Source organism: Haliotis asinina, chromosome 6 (genome assembly GCF_037392515.1).
Source record: "Haliotis asinina isolate JCU_RB_2024 chromosome 6, JCU_Hal_asi_v2, whole genome shotgun sequence".
Lineage (NCBI taxonomy): Eukaryota > Metazoa > Mollusca > Gastropoda > Lepetellida > Haliotidae > Haliotis > Haliotis asinina.
This window is the reverse complement of record NC_090285.1, coordinates 27,535,787-27,560,293: the sequence shown is the minus strand read 5'-3', so window position 1 is coordinate 27,560,293 and position 24,507 is coordinate 27,535,787. Positions and strand designations below refer to the sequence as shown.

The 24,507-nt window shown below is 41.8% G+C and overlaps 1 protein-coding gene across 1 annotated transcript in view; it reads right to left on the bottom strand.

The window, feature by feature from the left end:
* Positions 1-1,095: 1,095 nt before the first annotated feature.
* Positions 1,096-24,507, bottom strand: part of LOC137287023 (splicing factor 3A subunit 3-like) — an 84,281-nt gene continuing 60,869 nt past the window's right edge. The window contains exons 13-17 of the mRNA XM_067819119.1: positions 21,001-21,232; positions 15,076-15,186; positions 9,493-9,583; positions 2,049-2,104; positions 1,096-1,576 (exon numbers count right to left, since the gene is read on the bottom strand). Of these exons, the coding sequence (XP_067675220.1) occupies positions 1,499-1,576; positions 2,049-2,104; positions 9,493-9,583; positions 15,076-15,186; positions 21,001-21,232 (568 nt within the window). The 3' untranslated portion in view covers positions 1,096-1,498. The remainder of the gene's footprint in view (positions 1,577-2,048; positions 2,105-9,492; positions 9,584-15,075; positions 15,187-21,000; positions 21,233-24,507) is intronic.

Below are 24,507 nucleotides of genomic sequence, written 5' to 3'. Positions count from 1 at the left end.
TCAAATGTCGATTGTATATGCGGTTTTGCGTGCGCTTTCTTTAATCGAAAATGTTTAAGTACTACACAATTAATTTCATACTTATTTGCTCTTGTGGGCACCAAATCGAGAATTCATATCATTATTTCTTTACTCTGGCTTCCTAATTCTCTATTGTAGTAAACAAACATCATCTAAATTGTATATATCCTTATGCTGTTTATCACTTGCTTGACAACAGTATTAGAACCTAAACAGAAATGTCCCTCTCATAGCATTAAAGTTGTTCATCCATATATTGTCATCCTTCTTTGTCAGCTCACATGACTTTCAGCTATATTTACACTTATTAAAGGGTTATTTGTGAGGCAGACATATATTTGATAAGATTGGACAATGCCATTTAGGAAGTGGTCATATGTAACATATGCCATATTTGGGATTGACTTTCATAGTAAAGTACAAATTCTAGTACTTTTTTTCAGTTGAGCCTCATCAAGGATTCAAACCCACACCCTCAGAGTCAGGCTGGTAATCGCCAGCACACAAAGTCTAACCTAACCTGCTCAACCACCGCGACTTCCAGCTGACTTTGTGTGCTGACAATTAGGTGTCTGACTCTGAGAGTATAGGTTTGAATCCCAGATGGGACTACTTTACTAAGAAAGTGTAATCCCAAATATAGCATATGTTATACATTTGATATGTTTGAGACATAAAAACCGCCCATGTCAACCTAATTATGCTGTTATAATAAATGCTTCTTGCCCTCAGGGAAAGGATGGAAGAGGGCTGCCGACATAAGTTTCTGCTAAATTTTTGTGTGATCAGTCACATGACATTTGACAGATGGCCTGGTTTTGAATAGAAGTAACATTTACAGTAGTAGTAGAGATCAGTACAGTACTTGTGTACCCAGATACATGCCGGAATGTCGTGGAGGCAATCCTCAGGCTTTGCTATTTGCAGATTGGGCTTGTTTGGGCATTAATTATGTCCTAGTTAGGACTGCCAATTGTAAGGATGTATGACTTGTCAGTTATACTCTATCCAAGAAAAGTATTGCATATTAAAACATAACAAATAATGAAATACAAAAAATACAGATTATTTAAATTCTGTGTCACATTTGGTTTATTTTGACCACACAGAGATATGTAAACTCATATCAAACCATTTCATGCACGACTTTCAATATCTCGTTAAAAAAATTGTGCATGACACAAGTCAAATTAGTTATCTCCTTGAGCTACCAATCAATAGAATCCTTTGATGTAACTGTTTTCAGACTTAAAAATTACGTAGAATCACTCTCATTCAGATTTTTCATTTTCACTTAAAAAACCCTCCCCTTCCCTCCCCTCCCCTCCTATGTAACAATTAACTACAACAGCAAATGTGTTGTTGGTACATGGTTGTCTCATCAAATATCTTCAGGACTTGTGCACAATGCAAATGTTCTCCATGATGGGTACAGACACTGATGGTATGTACATATGATGGCAGCACCAACTCCTGGCTATAACAGCCCCTGTCTCTTCAAGTCTTCAAAGGTCTTCTTGTTCACGACATTGCCCTGGGAGTCTTCATACTCTTCCTGAAGAAGTGTGAAGATAGTTAAATCACACGACACACATCAAACACAGTAAGTCACTCTTTAACAGGACAGTAATATTCAGAGTAAGTGAAGCTATCTGGGTGTTATCTACTGGGACTAACAAGTAATAGGAATGTAGTAATATCACTTTTGTCATAAAGAGATAGTCGAGCAGACGATTTCAGGCTAACATTGTTTCATCTGGCACAGGAGCCACCATCAGGGATAGCAGGTGACAAATGACTTAGTGATCTGACAAGATCAGGATAGTGAAGTTGTCAAAGGAAGTGTGTTGGGTTCAATGCACTAGGACCAGTTGTATCAATAATATGAAGGGAGCCAGGACCACTAGTACTTTGTCAAGTATGTACAGAAACTTTGATAAAGGTGGTGACTTTCTGTAATCAAATGCAGTGCACATCAAAATAGGTTTATGTTGGACTGAGTACCAAGAGCCACTGGTTTAGTTTACCTCTGTGTCTGGTCTCCATCGGTCCGATTCCTTCCCAGACTTTATCTTCTGCCACACTACAACATAGCAAGTTATAACACTGGACATCATGCATGGATTATTGGAAAACTGCTGCAGTCATCAAAACAACAAGTACTTCAGAATATTTTTTTAAACTTCTGCTGACTCCTACATAATTGCTTATCTCTCTATGCCAAAATGTAGTGGTAACTGTGCTGTGATCCTCAATCACTTTAACCAAATTCACCTCTGCCCAATGCTGGCATGATGGCACCACATGAGCAATCCAGCTGACTGGTCAGTTTCATATTTCAAGGGTCAGAAATATCACAATTTAGTGGATTGGGTATGGTAGAGTGGGTAGTTTAGCCTCTGAATCAGGATAAGAATAATTGAATACATTTACTCTAAAAATATACATATTTTGTTATCCTGACGCATACTAATAGCTTGAATCTGACAGTAAGTGGTGATCTCCGTAAAACTGTGTCATTCACAATCTGTCATGAAAACCCAGCTGGAACATGAACTCTTTGTTCTAATGTGGGGTGCCACGTTCTGTTTGTTGAAAAAGAAGTAAATATTTTGTGATTATGTTGATTGGATCAGACTTGCTGATCTAAAGTACTCATATATTAGGACAGAACATAAACATCTTGAAATCGTACCACTCATGCACTGAATTGAACAGTAAACTGTTAGTTGTTATGGTGTGGTCCCAGTGGTGATCCGGTGAAGTCGACTGACTTGACCTCACAAACTACTCAACTTATCTCAACCTGGTGGTTATCTTGACCTGAGTCCACCTCACAACGACCTCAGTTTGATTTCAGTCCAGCTTCTCAACCTATCTCAACTTGACCAGGTTGATAAGACTTATATTCAACCTATACTCGACCAGCTCAACCTGTACATTGACCAACTTTTGACCTCATCTCAAGTTAATCTTGTCTCCACTGCTCTGACCTCTACGTGACCTGTGCTTGACTGGTGCAACTGGTTCTCGATATAATTTCCATTTTCCTGCTGAGTATAGCCTTGGTTTGCAAAGTGTATAAATTTTGGGGGCAATTTTCACCAGGTACTCATTCAGTTTGAGGTCTGCAAAGAAGTAACTTCACCACTGTGAACCTTGACGTAAACCTGGTGAGCCCCTAGAAGTGAAGACTGCTTAACACCTGCTTCAAATGGTCGTTGAACTGGAGAATGCCTACACTCCTAAGCAGCTGCAGCCACAGCCGTACGGATCAATCATCATTGACCACCTTCTGAGTATCTGTCAGAGGAAAGTGCTTTGGGGAAAGAGACAATTTTCATATTGCTTCTGTGTGTTTGATTGAAGCACATCCTTCTTGCTGATGCCGACTGTAGGTCAACATTGTTGCTGAGGGATCAGCATCAGACCCCCATATCTTTGACCATTCACAGTTACAAGATCTGACCGAGGACAATGACCTTGTGTTCCCATGTCAAGTGCCATACTTCATTTTCAGCAACAATGCTTTTCTGCTCCACCTCTTGATGATGAACATCGTCAGATGGACCCCAACTTGGGCCCGACGAGTGGTGGAGAATACCTTCAGGATTCTGGGGAGGAGGTTCCAGAACACACACAAGATGGTGTCTGGATAATCACCCAATGTAGGCTGTCAACAAAACTGATGACATTGGTTGCAATGTTTTATGGAATACTGCATTAACATAAGCGAAAAGTGGACTAAGTGTTGTGGTCATAAGATCAAGGTTACCCAAATCGGCTGGTGTTTGCACAATCCCCTAATGTAGACTTACCAAATGTAGGCTGTCACCAAATTTGAAGACATCAAATAAAATAGTTCATGAGGTAAGTTAAAGAGTGTGAAAAGAGTTCAAAGTGTCGTAGTGACCTTGATGCTTAAGGTCACTAAAACTGACTGGTGTCTGCATAATCCCCCAATGTAGGCTGTCACCAAATTTGAACACATTTGGCACAACTGTTCATGAGATACTGTGCGTTGCAGCAGGGACTATAAAAATGCCAAAAATCTGGAAATAGGAAAAGGCAACACCTTAGGTGCTGTTTGATATGTGTGCCAATTTTGTTTGAAAAATATTTAATGGTTTTCGAGTCATGTGGCAGACACAAATTGATCATGGCCAGCCAGCCGGACAGACAAGGCATCAACTAAATCCCCCCACATTATATCTTTTGATATCTTTCAACAAAACTTGGTACCGTAGTTATATCAAACATAAACTAAAGTGGACTTTTTTTGCTATTTGCAGTTTTTTGTCATTTCTATTTTTCTTGGTTTCCATGGAAACAATTCTTAGTCTAAAAATGGAGGGATGGGCTTCATTTCTGGGGTAAAACCATTTGACATCTTTCAACAGATCTGGGCAGATATGGAAGTAGGGCCTTTTGCTGTTTACAGATTTTGGTGATGCATCATTTTCCCAGTTTCCATGGAAATGATACTGATGAAAGTGAAATCCCAAATATGACATATGTTGCATTTGACCACTTTCTAAATGGCATCGTGTAATCATAGCTTTCGGCCGTGGGAGCCGTGCCAATTTACACTCATCAGAGGGGTACACAAAGTACGCAGTCTAGACTACCAGTTGTCCGACTTTCATTTTTGTGGAAGTCGCGGTGGCTGAGTGGGCTAGGCGGCTGACTTTGTGTGCTGGCGATTAGGTGCCTGACTCTGAGGGTGCGGGTTCGAATCCCGGATGGGACTCAACCGAAAAAAGTACTAGAATTTGTACTTTACTAAGAAAGTGAAATCCCAAATATGACATATATTGATACTGATGTAGTCTCAAAAGTGAGGGATGGGCTTCATTTCTGGAGCACAACTCAGAAACTTCTTAAAAACAACTCAAAAAAAGAAATGCATAGGTACTATTTTTCCATGTAAATTTTCGAATTTGAATCATTGGACAACTCACCAAAACGCACCAAAATCTGTTTTCCTCAATAAATGCAATAAATTGTGAACGGGAAGAAATTCATGCGTTTCCTTTTGCACACACATTCCATTCAATGTGTCAATGCTCTTGCGACAGGTGACGACCTTAAATTCGGTGTGTAAGTCATGCCTAGATTTACTGAGGCTCAGCGCAACAATGTGACTGGACATTTGGAGGCTGGGGAGTCTCAGTCTGCGATTGCAAGGCTACTGAATGTGTCACAGAGTACCATAGCAAAACTTGCAAGGGTCAATATGTAATCGCCCCATGTCAGGTCGACACTGTGTGGACCATGACCACTCAGGACAGGTTAATTCAGCTTCAACATTTGCCGAACAGGTTCACCACAGCATCTTCCACAACATCGGTTGTGCCAGGACTCAGAACAATTTCTGATCAGACTGTGAGGAACCGCTTACGTGAGGCTCGTATTTGTTCCAGAGGACCTTTGCAAGGACCTGTTCTTACATGTCAACATCGGCAAACAACGCAGACAGTGGTGTTGACAACATCTCCCATGGCCACTGCAAAGGTGAAGAACTGTTATCTTCAGGGGATGAGTCACGTTACATGCTATGACGTCCAGACATTAGAACACATGTATATCAACGTCGTAACAAACGCTTCACTGCAAACTGAGTACAGGATGTGGACAGATTCGGGGGTGGAAGTGTCATGGTTTGGGCCAACATCTCATACAATGGCAGGACAGACCTCATTCAGGTCCAGGGCAATTTGACAGCTCACCGTTACAGTGAAGAAATCATTAGGTCTCGTGTCCTTCCTTTCATGAACTTCCAGAATGTCACTTTTGACATGATAGCATGATAACGCTCGGCCGCATACAGCAAGAACAACCAGGGATTTCCTTCAATGTTCAGGTTTTTGACTGGCCCTCACAATCACCAGATCTTAACCCAATTGAACATCTGTGGGACGAATTGGATCGTTGTGTGCAAAGCGTGACACTCCGCCACAGACGTTACCGGTTCTGTTTGTGGACTTGAGGGAAGAGTACCAACTTATTCCCAGGCACTTCATCCAGCATCTGGTTCAGTCTACGGGACGCCAATGCCAAGCACAACCACTGATGTTAACGGTGGCACACAAGATACTGACTGCTCTGCGACCTTGACCTTGACCTTGGGACACGTCATTTGTGACGTATGGTTTCTTGCAGCATTGGACTGTTAATGTTCATTCAGGTTTTCTTCATTTACTGAACCTTAAGAGTATAAACAGATAACAATTTTCAGTTATGCGTTTCTTTGTTTAAGTACTATATCTTTCAGTAAAACTTCACAGATATGTGAGATAGACGCCAAAGTGGTGCCTTTTGCTATTTACAGACTTTTGACATTTTCATTTTCACGGTTTCCATGAAAACGATTCAGACTTAGTCCTAATAGGGAGGGATGGGCTTCGTTTCCGGAGCACAACTTGAAAGCCACTTCATATCTTTCAACAGATCTTGGCAAATATACTGATGGTAAAATTTGAAGCAACATCTGAATTGATATGATAAAAGTAGAAACAGTGTAATATACACAATGTTATAGTAGCAGTCTGACATGGACTGGTAATTTGTCTATCTCAGGGAATAAGCCATATGCACATGCATTGAGTGGTTTTCACGTACATGCTGAGAAAATGCGTGTTAATGTTTGCCATAGCATTGTTAATGTTTGCCATAGCATTGTAAGCAGGTAAGCAGGTTAAAAAACACCATACAACCGGTGAAGTCCAGGTCACCGCTGGAAGAGGTCGTGTCAAAAAGACCAATTTGAGGGATGATAGACATTTACTTCGTACTTCAGGAACCCTTCTGGTCAGCCAGTCGACTCCGTCAGTGGTGGCAGCAAACAACAGGAGTAAAAATGTTGCGTGAGTTGGTTAACAAACGTCTTGTAGCTGCTGGTTTACGAGCTTGTCGTCCCTTGAAACAACCCCGACTGACCAATAATCACATGTGTCTTCGTCTGGTTTGGGCACAGGCACGACCATACTGGAATTTGCGCACATGGCGATGTGTCATTTGGTCTGAGTCGAAGTTCAATCTGTACGCTGCTGACGGCCGCTTACGGGTCAGACGTCTTCCCAACACAGCTCTTAACGCTCAAAACATACTGACAACAGTAGCTGGAGGTGGTGGGTCAGTCTTGGTGTGGGCAGCCTTCTGTCATGACCAGAAAGTAGACATCAAAGTCATCCAAGGCATGATGAATGCAGAGAAGTATGGTCGTGACATCATTGCGAACACTCTCCTGCTGTTTTTGCATGTCAATCCTCATGTTGATTACCTCTAACAGGATGACAATGCCTGCCCCCATCGTGCTGGGATGATCACTGTCCTCAAAAGGCAGGACACAATCGGATCCCTTGACTGGCCAAGTGTCAGTCCAGATCTTAATCCAATAGAGCACGTCTGGGATGCCGTTGGGAGGAGCATTTCCTCGAGAGATTGGCCCCTGACCAATGTTCGCAACCTCAGACAGGTTGGCGTAGACGAATGGAACAATCTGCCACTGCAGTTCCTGCGTAATCTGGTGGTATCAATGAGAGGGCGTTGTCGAGAGGTGGTTCAGGCTTGTGGTGGATACACCCACTACTGACGCTAAAGATACACTCACTAGAAACGTTACCAGTGGATTTCATTACAGGATATGATGGACTTCCATGTGACATGATGGAATTGGCAAAGTGCTGACATTTCTTTAACAAAATGTGCATACTTTTTAGATGTTATCTTTCTAAAATGGAATAGATGATCTTGATTATTTTCCACACACATTTTTGTCACTGAAGTAGGGCACACCATGTATTGGGAAATCATTTTAGACTAGTACATGTTAATTGTCATACTTATAGAAACATGTAGAAATAGGCCTTGTCTCAAAATACGAGTGTTGCTTCAAATTTTACCATGAGTTTATATGAGACAGATATTGAAGTGGTGGCTTTTGCATGTTTACAGATATATGCCATTTATATTTTTCATGATTTCCATGAAAACGATTCAAACTTAGTCTAAAAGAAATGTGGGGGCTGGGCGGATACATCATCTTCTGATGACTCTTGTTGCTAAGTTCTGCAGACTCCATGCTGATCTGTGGATGATTTTTTATCTAGAGTTTGCAGCCTTCGTCTGGCAGCATGTACACATCTCCCACCCTAGGATGAACCCTGTGATGGAGAGAGTGAAAAGAAAGTTCCTACTTAACTTCCTTTCCATTTGTCTCTCTCTTCCTGTGGAGAATGGATTGCTATGTACTCGCTAATGCCTGTACATTTTTTTCAGTTGTGTATGAAGATGGTGAAGATAACTGCACTGACATGCCTGTTTTGGGCCAAATATTCTTTTTGTACAGCAAAGAGATATTCTGCAAATTGGCAGATGATGGCACAAACCTACATTTTCCTTCTACTGTTTAGGGACACAAGCTGAGGAGATGGAGGTGTGGGGGTCATGTTCTAACGTGTTTAAAATCTGAATATATCTTAATGCTGAATAAGGATGGGTGTAATGCTGACAATTTTGATGAGATGGCTTAGTTTGCAGCAGAGACAAATATTTCCCCACCAATCTGGCAGGGCAAACATGAGGAGAGTTGCAATCGGACTGGTCATGTAGTTCTGTATGGCAGAACTGTTTGTGAAGATGCTTTCCTGTTAATGGTGAACTGAGGAACATTTCAACAGAATAAGAGATGAGCAATTAGGTATGATGCTGGATTTCAACAGGAGTTCAGTATGTATGAAAAGAACTATGACAAATGACATTGGCTTGGACATTATCAGATACAACAAATTAGTGACTGATACAACAGGAAATCTCCACGCTCTTATCAATCATGTCACTGACCCCTAGATCCAACCCATGCAAGCGACGCCTTAATTGTGATTTATAAATAGCACAGTGTGAGTATGTGAACTCACAGAACGGAAAACTTTAAGGGTATCATTCCAGGGAAAACCATTAAGACAATGCTGCCCTTGAAAAAGTAAGTGATTATTTTCTTGGAGTCATTATAACTTATCAGACATGTGATAAAGATTGTGGAAAGTGTTTGGAGTTTAGTGCGATTCTTTACATTCCTTCACACCACAGAAACTGGTCCCACAAAGATACAAATTTAAAAACATTCCGAAAATTGACTTTCATATATTGTAGGAAATATCTATTAGCTATTGGCTATTGGCTAAATCTGACCTTCAGTCAGGTCCTTGATTCTTAACGTCTCACTTATTTTTGCTGCAACTTGGTCACTTGGTCAGTGAGAGTGACTAAATCTGTCATATGTGGACAAAATGCCCAGCTTTTAATGTTATCTTACACACAACCTGAGAAGTTCAAATGCCCTACCAGTTACAGAATATGTACCAAATTTAGCTGCTAAACACAAGCTGCTGTTTATTAAGTTATTACCAATGTGAAACGGATGACAAAAGTCAAACCACCTGAACTAGTGAAAGGAAACAGCACACTCACAAGCAAGGGCATCTTCTATCAGTGTGACATTAGCAAAGTGAGCTGTGTTAGGGATGCCTAAACACCTCATCCCATGGGCATGCCTCCACTCCTGAAACACAACAAGAAGGGTTCATGATACTTTATACTTATCTTGCATCATGCATATGATGCTTATCTCACACTATCTGAATGATAGAGTTTCAATGGTCATTTAACAAAAGTTCAGAACAAAACAAAATGGGGAGGGCGGTGTGGGGCATCCCTCCTCTGTATGCGCCTATGCACTTGAATCCCTTGTAGTCCCCCTGTGGAGGACATAAAAGTTCACTCACCCACAAGTTGACTCCCTTGAAACCTTTCCTGCCAAAACAGTCCCATGACTTGCCATGCATCTCACTGTCTCCTTATTAAACCCTAGGTCCTAGGTTTGCTGGGAAACCTGAAGTTTCGTCTGCAGGGGCCTGACATTTTGAGTCAGGATATATATAGAATGGCAATTTTACTTAAAACATAACATATTTTCACTTATCCTGAGTCATGCTTATTATGCTTCCAGAATCTGATAGAAACGGTGGTAGATTAGGCCACTTCCTTGATTCATCAGCTGTCCTTAGATACATCCTGTATCATCACCCCTCTGCCCAACCCACCCATGGGAACTCCATAATGGCATTTCCTGGATCCTGTTCTTCCAACTTCTGTTCAACTCAGGGGACCGCACTTTGACATCTTCTCTAAGACAAGTGAATATCATAGATTCATGTGGATTTTAGATATACCAGTATCTTCTTCTAACTAGTTATCTATAATAACCAATAGATTACAATAAGATCTTTATCATAATTGAGTTGCAACCGCTTCTTTACTTAGATCTTTACTCATACAGAGTGACAGGTAGTGGTTGGCAAACATTGTGTCTCATTTCCAAAAGCAGCTCTCCATTATAGATGATATCGAGCAGTTTCCGTGCAGCACAAGTGTGAGCATGAGTGCTCTGACTTGATGGGTTGGAAGCTCTTGGAGGTTCAAGTCCTGCTGCTTTGTAGGTCTAAGGTAGATGACAAGTATCTCTGATAATCGAGCTGCCATGGCTAGCACGTGGACAAACAGAGTTTTCTTTGTGAGAAACTCGAAGTTTGACTGCTCTAGTGGTTCACAGACATCTTTGGTGAGATGTTGTAGAACTATGTTCAGATCCCTGGTTATTGTTCAGATCTCTGAATTTCTTCTGATCTTCCAGCTTGACACATTGTAAAGCAAGTAGTTCTGGCAGTTTCACCAGCTTGATGCCCATCATCATGAAGACTGATAGCTGCAAGGTATGTACATAGTGTGGAACCCTTCAATCGCTCCATATATCTTAGCTGACATAGATATTCTGCTACTTGAGGATGAGTTGCCTTAATTGCCGTGGAAGCCTTTTCATACTGCATACTGTTCAAACCACTGCCACTTGTCATTGTACAAGTTGAAGTTGATCTGCGTAGAGCTATGGCTACTGCTTTCTCTGCTCTTGCAGAGTATCCTCTTTTCTTTAAGCAAGTCTTGATAGAGTCTATACGTGTAGCTATAAGGTTAGTCTTCTGAGTTCCTGCATAAGACCTTGGGACCAGACCGTCACTGGCCAGTTGGGCACGACCAAAGTTGTAGCACCTGGGTCTGCTTGATCTTAAATAGTAGTTGAGGTATCAGAACCAAAGTGGGGAATGTGTAAGCATTTAGTCCTTTCCATTATATGCTCAGTGTGTCTGTTGCCCAGGCTTGAGGATCTGCTACTAGTGAGACGAATGTCTGAAGTTGTTGAACTTTGTGGCAAACAGGTCTATGAAGGGAGATCCTATTTTCATTATGACGAGCTGGAAAACCTCTGAGTGGAGCATCCATTCCCTGGGTGACAGATGAAGTGAGCAAGACAGTGTGTCTGCTAGTATGTTCTTTGTTCCGAATGTGATGGGCCTTTATCCAAATGTTTAACTTGTTTGTTTCAACCACTTATTCTGATGCCACTTCGTTGTTGAGATGTGCTCCCCATCCTTGTAGTGAAGTCCCTCCTCACACTTGTCAGTGCACCATAACAGATCCTCCTTGAGACTGTCTGGTAGAGACATCATGTCCATGCTGTCCTGGTGTCTTGCCAGGAAATGCTGCAGTGGATGTAATTGTGGTTAGCTCCTGCACTGAGGGGAGTAGACCGAGAAGACATTGCCATTTTCATTGTGGTAACAGAGAGATGGAATCATGCCTTGGATCTTGACCCAATGACCTTCTGGAACCACAATACGTGATGAACCTTATTCCCAGGAAGTGAAGATCTTGCTTTGGTTTACTAGCCATCCCAGTTGTGTGATCAGTTTGATGGTGAAGTCTAGCTGCTGTCTGAGTGGGCTGGCTTCTTGATTAACTTGCATCCCATTATCCAGATAAAAGGCACTACATAAACATTGACAATGTAAATATGTGACAATGGACTTGGTCACTCATGTAAATAACCACAGGGCTGTCGAAATTCCACAGGGCAGGTCGCTCCACTGGAAGTGTTGACCTCTGAACAGGAATCTCAGGTAATTTCTTGACTCCTGATGAATTTGGACATGTAGGCATGTGCCTTGTAGGTCTATGCTGGCCGTGAAATTTGTTGGACATATGAGTTGTCCGAGTTGAGGCAGGTGGATCATGTTGAATTTTCCTGGCTTGAGGAGATAGTCTGGGTTGAACCTCTTCATGTTGTAAATAAAGCTGAACTTCTCCCTCTGGACTCCAACAAAAAAGTTGTTCAAGAAAGTATCATTGAAAACACAAAAGTTGTTATCTATCGCAGCAGAACTGCCAGTCATGGCAGGGGACATCTCAAAATCCATTCCAGGAGACCTGTCGGTTCCTCGTCTGTCATAGTGTCATAGTCACGAATTAAAGGGATGACAAGTTATGCCACAGCCTGTTGTAAACCCTCCCGAGACCAGTAACCTGGTTCAATGATGTTAGATACCTTGTTGACACAGTTTTGCAAAGTTGCAGTGATGATTTTGTTATGGGATTCTTTAACCATGAAGCCTTATCACCCCCATAAGTTATCCACTCACTACTGTCAGTGTGCGAGGCACTGACCCAGGTCTTGTCCTAGTACACTCGCTCGAACTCTTCCTCGCGCTTCTTCTTTATTACCCTGAGAAAATTATTTCTCAAGAGAACGATATCAGGGCATTCACAGAGTACTGACCTATTCCCCCCTGAAATCTTCTTATAACGATACCTGAAAGAGTGTAAGAGTCGCTTTGATACTCTGAGGTTGTGCTTTTTCAAAATTTTCAGTGACGTGTATTTGTTTTCAGAATAGAGCCTTGCAAGGTTCTTTTGAAAGTTGTCCAAATGTTTTAATTTGTGTGATTCTGACACGACCAATACCTGATTCGCATCACCCTCACAGTGTTTGTGTTCCAGATCATTTGTCAGTAACCTTGCTGATACTCCTAAAGCTTTTGATGCCCGCTTACGGAATTTATTCATTGCATAAAATGTTTTGCCCCTTTCAGCTTCAATACAAAAGAAATTATACACTTTATTCATCAACTGTTTCACGTCAGCATTCAACTTAATTTTTCATCAGGCAGGTGTATCCCGTGCAGGACAAAATAGTGGCTGTTCCATTTCTGCAGTTTCATCCTGACGCAACAGATAACAACTTTTTAACGATACTTTCTTAAACAACTTTTTTGGTGGGGTCCAGAAAATGTTCAAATATCACAAAACTTTGGGTATTAGTAAATGATAAACATGTGTACTATTTATATTTATGTGGCGATTTTGTACAATGATAAAATTTGCGATTCATCGGTCCATTTCTGACTCAAAGGGACTGCAGCTTTTCTGCCTGGTTGTCTCCATAGTTGAAGATTAACAGGTTAAGGATCAGTGGTGGTGTGGTCTTCAGCTGTAGCCTTCTCGATGTACTTGAGACATAGTCATTCTCCAATATTCCCCAATTTTCCCAGTTCCATTGTAGAGGTCCACACACTGTTGGTTGTACAGGAACAGAGAAAAGAAATCTTCCTGCCTCAGGAGCTGTAGTATTTCTTCTCCCTCACCTTCTGAACTCTGAAGAACTTTGACTTGTTGCTGTACCTCTGTGATGTTTGACTGATGACGTTGGCCAGTGTGTTGATGGACTTGATCATCATGACTTCTCTGGAATCATGTGTGACTTCTTCAGCAACTCCGTCGATCTCCCTGACGAAGATAGTAGATGCCTCCCAAGGACCTCTTAGTAGTGGTCTGGTGAACATGTCATTCCAGGATCATGCAGAGGGAACTTCTTAGTGTCATGTTGATTCTGGTACCAGGTAGCTTTCTCGAACGCTGTACAGCATTTGTATGTGAATGCTGCATTTGATTCCTTGGAGGGGACACCAAGTCCATGATGTGACCTCTGCTTCCAAGAAGATTCAGTCACCCTCTCCTTCTGTGTATATTCCCTCAGATGGTTCTGGGTCTGGCAAACTGTGCCTCCTTAGACGAACCTTCCTTCTGTGAACATTCCTCTTGTCAACCTTCATTTCGTGAACCCTCCCTTCTGCAGTGTTCCTCCTTCTCTGAATGTCTGTGAGTTGCAGGATTCTGATGTGGATCTGAAAGTGAACTGCTTTGACATTCTTGAATACTGAGGTTCACAGACATCCTAGATGAAGAGGATTTCTTCTATGCCGCAGACAATGAGGACTTGTTCCTCTTGCTCTCCGATGGTGTCAACTCTGTCGCAACAGACCTCTTCTTGGACATGGTTAAGTCCTGACAAGCGACAGATGACTGCCCCTGTGACGTACTCAGCAAATCAGCTGAGTTATAGATTTCAGCAGTAGTTAACAACGAAAGCTAGAAGACCATGGATTACTGCATGACTGGCACTGGGGATGAAGATCAGCCGCTGATAACCGGTACCTACAATCACTTGCAAGAATTCATTAAACAAAATAGGAAAACACTGCGATGAATAAATGTCACAAAATATGTATAATTTTTTTTCTTCAAAATTTTGGCTTATGATGCAAGCTAAATATAACCAAAAACCACACACAGCTAAATTTGGATACAAGGTAAAAATATAAAATGATATTAATGCCCTATACCTGACTTCACTGCTCGCCAAACTATCTGTATGGGCGATGAAGGAGAGTGTGACAAGCATGGCAGTCATGTGACTGTTTTGGCGGGAAAGGTTCAAGGGAGGCAACTAGAAGGTGAGTGAACTTTAGTATCTTCTTCAAGGGAACTTCAAGGGAACTACAAGGGATGCAAGCTTTCTATTATCATTTGCATAGAAGAAATAGATAAGCATAAGTTTGGATAAGGAAAAAATAAATATTTTCTGTGTCTCAATAATAAATATTAAGCTTTATTGAAAATAATTTAGCTTAAATAGTTCTAGGGGCTTTCAAGTAGCTTTCAAACCTGCACCAGCCAAACAATTCTTCATAATGAGTTTTGACAGAAAGAGTAGATGTGCACAAGGTTTTGGGGATAATTCATTTTCCATGCATTATACTCAGTCTGTCCCGTTAATACAGAGGATCACATGGCTCAAGGGAGAAAAGTGGGTGTGCAACTCACGGCAAAGTGTCTCTGGTACGCCTTGGGTCCTCTGTAGGGAAAGTTGCCACAGATTTCACAGGTGTAGCTGATGTTCAGGCCATGAAGCTTGTACAACCAGTATGGAATTGGCTGCAAGGACAGAGAGAGATCAGCCATTGCTTTATACAAGGACAGGAGCAGATGCCTAACAACAAGCTGAGATATCCTAATCAACATTTGCTAACAACTCTATCATTGACAAAAATAAACACTATTTGGTCTTTAGAAAATGTTCAGTTATATATTATGAGAAAATTATTTAATACAATCAAAACCATTTAACAATACAAATCCATCTGCTTTTGCATCTTTCAGGAGCATGCAGGAATACATATTGACATATGTTGACTTGTGAAGGACAGATATCTGTGACACATGGAATCAGTTCAGTGGCAATAATGTTGGCATTAATAAACTATCATGAATTAAATTATACTGGAAATTTTACCTAAATATTGTGTATTTATATACCTATCCCATCTCATGACTTGCAGTGCTCTCTCTTGCTTCAATGCTGAGTGGAATAATTCAGAACTTTCCCTGTAGGCCTCTGTTGTCCATATGCCCATGTTCCCCAGGCTGCTCTCCTTATAGGACAGGTCCCTAGTCCCATACTGAGCATGCAGCACGCTCCCATTACTACACACGTGACTACCTCAGAGTGATCATTCTGTTCTTGAAGCCAATGACAGTAGCAACCGTAACCGGAGTAATCTTAGTAGCGGGGATATGGGAATACATTGCGTGAGATAGGATAAGTATAAAAACATACAATTCATAGTTAAAATTTCCAAAGTTTGATCCTTATCCTATCTCACAACTTGCACAGTTGGACAGCGGGGCATAGATTATCCTAGGTTAAAAAGCAATGATAGTATTTACTGTACAGGCCAATGACAACACTGTACTCATTTGTGTTGATGGGCCAACCATGGCTGCTGTGCTAAGGCAAGGGGTCCAAACTGGTGCAAACCTTGGATGTCAGTGACTGATAAGTCTCTCAGATAATGTGCTGAAAACACTGTATCCAAGTACTATAAACCCTCCATGATGGCCATCAGGGAACAGTTACTGTGTAAAGCCACTGTAGAGGCTAACACTCGGGTCTCCGGCGGATTGGATGCTGCTGAGGGTGGCAACCCAGGAAAGGTATACGTCCTCAGTACAGTAGCACGCATCCAAATGGACAAATATGGCCATATCGCATTGTGCTCCCTCGCCTGCAGATTTGGAATTGGGGACACAAACCACGTAAGCTGATAACTGTCCTAAGTAGAATATATCTTTGAATAGATCTGCGTCTGGTTGAGATACTGAGTAGACCACTGACTGGAATATCAGAGGTAGTAACTTCCATTCTGTTGGTTTTGACGTTCCTCACCCCGTGAATATGTCAGATTTTGGCAATAATTTTGAGGGAATTGATCAGATGATAAAATCTAAATGTCAACCGAGGAGATTGTTGTACCATACTACTGTCAAGTTGTCTTGTTGAATCAATAGATGTCTATGAACATGTGATGAGCTGGTGTAAGGGGCACCATAGAGACCCTGGTGCAAACATTCTGCTTGTCAAGCCATCAACCAAGAACTGGTCGTAGGTGTATGAGAAGATGAATCAACTCCCTGGGATTGTCATTCCAGTTGTACTGGCACAAGAACTTCTGGAGAAGGTGAAGTTGCAGTTGGCCCCTGAAAGCCAGTGCTTGTGCTGATGTCAAGAACCCTAGAACGCTTGCCACATGGGTTCAATGCTGAAGGTATAATGCACTGAACTTTGTACCATCTGTCTTGAGGTACAAAGAACTTTGCTTGTTATGTGTCAAATAATGCCCCTATGAATTGTAATCTCCGAGTCAGTATTTACACCGACTTCTTGTAGTTCAGGAGCCACCCTAATTGCATTAGCAGCTTGACAGGGAACTGCCTCTGGAGATCAAGGACAACTGGATGCTGCTGAGCTTGACCACAGTCACTGATATAGCTTTCAAAAGTGAATGCCTGACAAAGCAGGTAGCTTGTTATCAGTTTGGTTACCAGAGTATAAATCAGAGAGGCCGTAAATACTCCAAACAACAGTAGCATCCGCTATGATTACACAAAGCCATTTAGAAAGTGGCCAAATGCAACATGTGTCGTATTTGGGATTACACGTTCTTAGTAAAGTACAAATTCTTGTACTTTTTTTAGTTGAGTCACATTCGGGATTCGAACCCGCACCCTCAGCGTCAGGCACCTAAATGCCAGCACACAAAACTGCTGCGTCTTCCACAAAAATAGAAGTCAGACAACTGGTAGTCTAGACTGTGTACTTTGTGTACCCCTCTGATGAGTGTAAATTGGCATGGGTCCCATGTCTTAAAGCTATGATCACACACAACTATCAGTTGAACTAGAATTTTTACTTTACTAAGAAAGTGTAATCCCAAATATGACATATAGTACCATCCACTGGTAATGTCCTTGGAATGTGAACCAAAGATCCTTTCAGTGGACCAGATGTATTGGTATGTGAAGATCGTCTTGCAGGTCAAGGGAAATGGAATAATCCCCTTTCTTCAAGATGGTGCATAGAAGCTTGACTGACACCATCCAAAAGTGTGGTGGTGGAGATAGAAATCGGGCATTGAACTGTTTCATGTAGAATATCAAATGAAGTTTGCTTGAATTCCTTTTCAGCACCAGAAAAATGGGTGAGTGGAACGCCGCAGTAGCTTTGAGTGGGTTGAGTTGATCTATTGCATGCTGGTCCGCAAGTGTGTCTATGGTACCCTGAAGAATCAATTTGATCTGGAGGATAAATGTGTTGTGTGACTGTGAGAGGTGGATTCCCAAGAAGTGTCATTTGATATCAGTGAGTGTCTGTCTGTCTGTCATGAAAACAATCCTTAAACTGGTTGGAAACAACCATGGTGTTCTGCATTGAGGGAATTCTGAAACTGAGTAACTGAACAGAACCCTGAAAATGAGTCTCCTGATGCACCTTGGTAGAAACCTCTCAAATATTGCCACCAAAAAGCATATCTAAGGACCAGGGCTGTCTAAACAATTTAGCTTTGAATCGTTCATCCCAGGATAAAATGTTGAGGGGATCTCTCCTTTACACCGCAAGTGCGTAACCAAACAAGAGTCATCAGAAGATAACATATCCCCAGAAAAGGAAAACTCTGAAAGGAAAAATCATCTGACAGTTTGAATCGTTTCCATGGAAATCAGGAAAAATATAAATGCTATACATCTATAAACAGCAAAAGGCACCACTTCAAGATCTGTCTCACATATCTGCCAAGATCTGTTGAAAGATATCAAATGGATTTCAAGTTGTGCTCATCCCTCCATTTTAAGATTAAGTCCAAATTGTTTCCATGGAAACTGGGAAAAACAAATATGACAAAAATCTGAAAATCGCAAAGGCACCACTTTGAGATCTGCCTCACACATATGACAAGTACTGCTGAAACACATCAAGAAGTTTTCGAGTTGTGTTCTAGAAACAAAACACACCCCTCCCTTTTGAGACTAAGTCTGGAACGTTTCCATGGAAACTGAGAAAATAATAAATCTCAAAAACTAAACAGCAAAATGGACAACCATAGATTCGGCTTATTATACCTACTAATTTTGGTCTGAAAATATTGAATGTTTTTTGAGTTATGCTCCGGAAAGAAAATCATTACAGATGGATGGATGGTCGGGCAGGCGGACAGACAGTCGGACTGACAATGTGTCGACTATATACATGCCGGGTGGATAAGAAATGGTATAGTTGGTCTGGAACGATCTTAAACTGGTTTAGAACCAATGACATCCATCCCCTTATATAAGCATCTTGGTCAGTATAGGCACAGTCAACAGCTGCAGCAACGGCGTTCACTGCCGAAATAGCACAATTGATAAAGGGTAGTGTACGACGAACAGTCAAATCCATATGTGCCCATTCTCTGTCTTCCACAAAGAAATGTGACACAGCACACTTGCCACACAAGGCAAATATCCTAATCAACCAAGGGTGATGAAGCAAATACAGAAAAACCATGACAGTGAGGTGAACTTGGGTGAAGACAAACCATCCTTAACATATTTCAATTTCCTAAATGCATCATCCATCCAAATTATTTGGAGAGCGAGAAGAAGACTGATGAGACACACCAGAGGAAGACATGTTGCCAGTTGACGCAACGGGAACTGAATTCGAGGCAGTCGAAGATTGATTCCATGCTACCGTAATAGCTCAAAGTACTGTATTTAAATCTGGCCCCTGAGAGGAATCCTGGGTAGGGTTCCACAATTCAGGTAAAGTTGTAACTGCTCCACCAGTTGTCACCCCAGTAGTATGCACCGAAGAATCAGGATATTGACAATCCAAGGAACCATACTGGCGCCTATGCAGGGAACAAATAAGTGAAATCAATCCAACTATAGTATGCTGTCTTGTTAGGGGGGCAGAATAATGGGATGATCAAACTTGATCTGGAGATCTAGATCTATCAGAAGAGCCCGGCACACCTTCCCGATGGGATGACCTGGAGCGGACAGGTGAATATGAATGTCTGGGTGATTCAGTCTGGGAAGACCTCCCAATCTGGTGGAGCAGTTACATGAACTGGGATGACTTGGAGAAAAGGATTCTTTCAGCAACGCAGGTGGTGCAGCTTGATGAACCAAAGCAACTGTTGTCACTGAGGTGAACCAGAGGCCCCAGAACCCAAAAGTGTAGAGCACAGGTCAGGAGAGCCTGTAGACACTAGAGGTTTATCAACCATAGCTACCCTTGGACAGCCCTGATATGTTGAACCACGTGAAGGACGCATCCCAAAAAGTTTCTTTACATCTTCCAAGAGATATGAATCCGACGATGCATCCAAAAATCCTCTGCCTTGGAGGGTGGTGATTTCAAACAACGAACCATGAGGGTGGGTTTCTTGGTTGGAGTGTGGCCTTGGTCAACAAGAGTGTTCCTAGCCCTGTCTGCAATTCTACGAGCACAGACATGTTTATAAGCCTTGAAATTCTCAGCAGATAACCATGTGCATTTCTCACACCGTTTCTCCCATGATCATTGCCTAACACAATCAACACACGAGATGTGTGGGTCCAAATACCGTTTTAAACAGTGGACAAAATTTACATTTTCTATTTGGAGGATATGATTTCCCCATGACATAAAAGCAACTCAACTCTATGACAAAGCCATAACTCATCCACCTTGTTGTGTGACAAAAGAAGAACAATCACGCTGAGGTAGTCACGTGGGTAGACAGGGAAGCGTGTTGCATGCTCAGCATGGGACTGGGGACCTGTCCTAAAAGGAGAGCAGCCTTGGGAACACGGGCATATGGACAAGAGAGGTCTACAGGGAAAGTTCTCATTCATTCCACTCAGCATGGAAGCAAGAGAGAGAAGTGCAAGTCATGAGATAGGATAACTTTATAAATTATAGACGTTTCAAAACCAGTAAGATATTCCACATAACAGAGGCGCAATCTTCATTATAATAATCTTAACAATACATCATTAAAACCTTCATGTAACACTATATATGACAGACCTGATTACCCTTAACTTGCTAACAAGTGGAACAATCAGTGGTTGTGAAATGTTCAGCTGGGAATAAGTCTGTAAGTTACCTTCTAACAGTGAAATTATTCACCAGCATCACTGTCACGGGACTGTGGCTCTTTTTCAGGAACAGGATTCAGGAGGTAGTCCCGAAGTCAAAGAAAGCTGCCTATAGTGTAGTAGCAACTGACAAGAGGGTAGCAGTGGAGAACAACTCAGTTTTCTGACTGAGGTATAAGAAATACTACATCTCATCCTGAGCTACAGTTACTGCCCAGATGAATAGAAGGCTTACCAAAAATTATTGAGTAGAGTTTTCAAACAACACACTCCAAACAGCCTTACCTTGCCATCCCATCCAAGGGGAAGGTTTTTAGGGTTGTAGGGAATATCTTCCTCATCATCATCAGAATCATCAGAGAACTCCTCTTCATCTGACTCCTCCCTTTCCTCCCCTGTACGGGCCTGCTTGCGCTGCACATTGTCCCGTGTGGCTGCCCGTTGCTCACTAAGTATCTCGGCAAAGCGGTACACCTGGGCCTCCAAGGCAGCTATCTCTCTCTGCCGCTCAGAGTCCCTACAACGCCAGCAACAACTGTGTCAGTTGTATTGCATATGATCATCATTTGTATCTGAAACAACTGGTTCACATTGCTATTTTGTTCCTAAGAGTATGTTAAGACCAAGACAGGATCTGACTCAGACCTGGCTGCGACTACAGATCGCACTAGTTGCGTACTTTTTGGTGACGGATCACATCTTTGTGTATGTACTGAACAGGATGTGTGATTTGATTATGACCAAAAGTTTTTACTTAAGTTAGAGCTTTTAAACAAGTTTGAGAAAACGAAGGGGAATGCATTTCCCAGAATAAACTGAAATTGATATTACGCCCACACACAGACTGTTTGAGTTTGGTGGATAGATTACTTTTCTTGTTTTAGCTTTCTCATCTTAGAAATGCAGTTGAGTTAAAAAGTCAGCTTTTTCAAATTGTCAGCTCAGTTTGAAATTTGAGCAAAAACTTAAAATTGTTTTGAGAAATGGGAGCCAGAGCGAGACCACAGCAGCTACATCTTGTGACTTGAGACTGTTTTCGTGACTTGTTGCAATCATTTTAACTCCATGTGAGTTCAACTCCATTCTGACGCCAGTGCGGCAATGAAGATCTTTTGGAAGAAAGCATTGAGACCTATGTACCTTTTCAAAGAGGTTAATTGAGAGTTTTAGTGAATGTGCTCCCAAAATCATATAAATATGACTGGGACTGCCTGCAGTCTTGTCATTTGTCAATAATGTGGTTCAAGGACTGTGAGGCAGACCTTTGGAAATTGCTGGGTTTGGATGAAGGTCCCACCTTAGTCTGTCTTACAGTCCCTAAACCACATTATTGTGCCAACTGCCAAGCCTTCTCTGCGGTGCTAAAGCCTTACTTAAATGAAGCAAGTCCAGATTTCCTCAGGTTCAGTAAGATAAGAGAGAGAGCGAGCATGAGAGTTTCAAGACATAGGTAGTGAGTGCAGAGTGAGAGGTAAGATAGACTGTGAAGCTACTCCAGGTGTTTCACTATACAGAAACTCACAGAATATAAAATTGGACTGGGTACCCTCTTGTATGATATGTTGTTAGAACCACACAACTTGATCGCATGTAGGATTATTGTGTGAAACTGTTGCAGTTTGATAATCTCACTATATCAAACTGCTCAACAGTAAAACTCAGTGTCAATATATGGCCTATTTCCACACAGGTCACATTCATATCATACAAATGGAAACTTTTGAATTTTGAGACAAGTTTAAATCCTAAATAATTTTGTTGGTGTTTCGATCCTTGGCCATCCAGTCACCAAGTGAGTAGTATAGGGAATGATAGTCCGAAAACACTTTTCAAAAACCCCTCTAAAAAGCCTCATTTACTAAATGAGGCTTTGGTGGGACCCTTAGCTCTTGCTATTATTGCCCCTACCACAAAGCCACGCCATCACGTTTACCGTGACTTGGCAGGCGGTAACACTGTGCCGTACGGTACGATCAATAATTCTTCTCTTACAAAACCCCTACCCGGCCCATCCCTCAAGTAGTACAAGTTAGGTTCGTCGGCTTTTATATCCACTTTATCTATGTTGTAAGTTTTGACTGACCATATAGGATCGGTGGCTCGCTTACGGCTATGTTATGTTTATATCGAGGAAACAGTTTAACGTGAACCGCCTACGATCTCTTTGGTGTTCATAATAAAGGCTTGTTGGGCTTTTTGTATCCCCTGTTCTATGTACTTTTTTTTCTCGTCCTCGCTGATAGCAGACGTACGAGACTTGGATCGAATATCTTGTTTCATTCCGTTATATTTTTTGAGTTCAGAGAGGATTGAACGAAACTCCTCTTCTGAGATCTTACTGTCAGAGAGTGCCGTGGAAATTCGCTCACTCACTGTGTTCAGCTTTGCTTCGGCCAGAACCCTGATCTCGTCGTGTTTCAATGCCTTACGATTAAGTCTGCGTGATACTAACTTAAGCGCCAACCCTACCAACCCTGTCACCCCAGCCGTTATTTCAATACCTAACACTATAGGTGCAGCCACGATGGTGGTTAACAACCCAACGCCTGCCGCCCCTAGTCCCATGCTGGTTGCCATAAGGGTAGTGTCAGCCCCATCCACGATATTGAAAGCTCTATTGTACTTTTTACATAGAGCTTTCCGCGTGTCACGGTCTTGTTCTAGTTGGCGTTTCACATCACATAACTGCCTCAAGCGGAACCCATCTACGGTTTCCAACGTCTTCGCTACTTCCTCTACGACTGGGTACAGACCCATCCTATAATATATATTTTGAAAGATATTTTAATTGGGGTTCAGTTAAAAATCTATCAATGTATTTGAAGCCTATAAGTTCTAGATTAGTAGACAGGGCAATAGGTGAGAGGCTAATAAAATATCCTATTCTAATAAAAACCCCACTGAGGTTTATTAAGTGGTTTATAGGACCAGTGGTATCCTGTTGTATAACAATACGACAATAATCGTGTGTGTAATCCCAGCGTATTGACACCCCGGGTAAAATTTGGTGTACTATTGGGGGGTCTCTATCGAATGAATCCGTAAAGAAGACTTCTATGATGAGTGTGAAAGGGGGGGTTATTATTTCAGGATTACTAAATGTTAATTTATTTTCGAAGAAAGTTGATAATAACCTTTTTTTGTCGTAACCAGCAGGTTGTCTGAGTGCTAATCCCCTCTCCGAAATGAAATCCCCGGCCCAGATACCGTTGTTCCTAATCTTAGTGAGCCAATTATTTTCGTCTATTGTGATATAAGGTGAGGTGAGTGTTAAGTTGATCAACCATTTAGGTTTTTTAAAATCTGGTAACGGCACCGGTCTGTACACGTTGTCTTTGAAGTGCAGGATGTATAATTCATCTTCCTCACCAGGCTGATCGAATCCCTCCGTATCTCCCAGGTCGTTAAGTGTAGTGTTGGGATGATGACTGGTCATTATTATACTATTATGATATAATTTCCAACTGGTTTTCTGATAATAATTCAGGGGTTAACTTTATACCCATGAAGTGTATGTTGTCAGGCAGGAAGATATTGATTAGTGATATCTTGTTTTCTACGATCACGTTGACCCCCTGCAGACTGGTCTTGGAGTCGACACCCACCCGCACGTAAACGTTGCAAACTTGAAACTGGTGTCGTTTCACCCACCCGAGTTTGATCCCCTTCACGATCTCGACATCATTCCCCGATGGTTCCCCTAGGTAGACTTTGATGAACAGTGTTGAGTTTGCCGGTAGACTCTCTAGTATCTTAACCACGCCTTCGAATTCAGACACCAACTGCAATTTC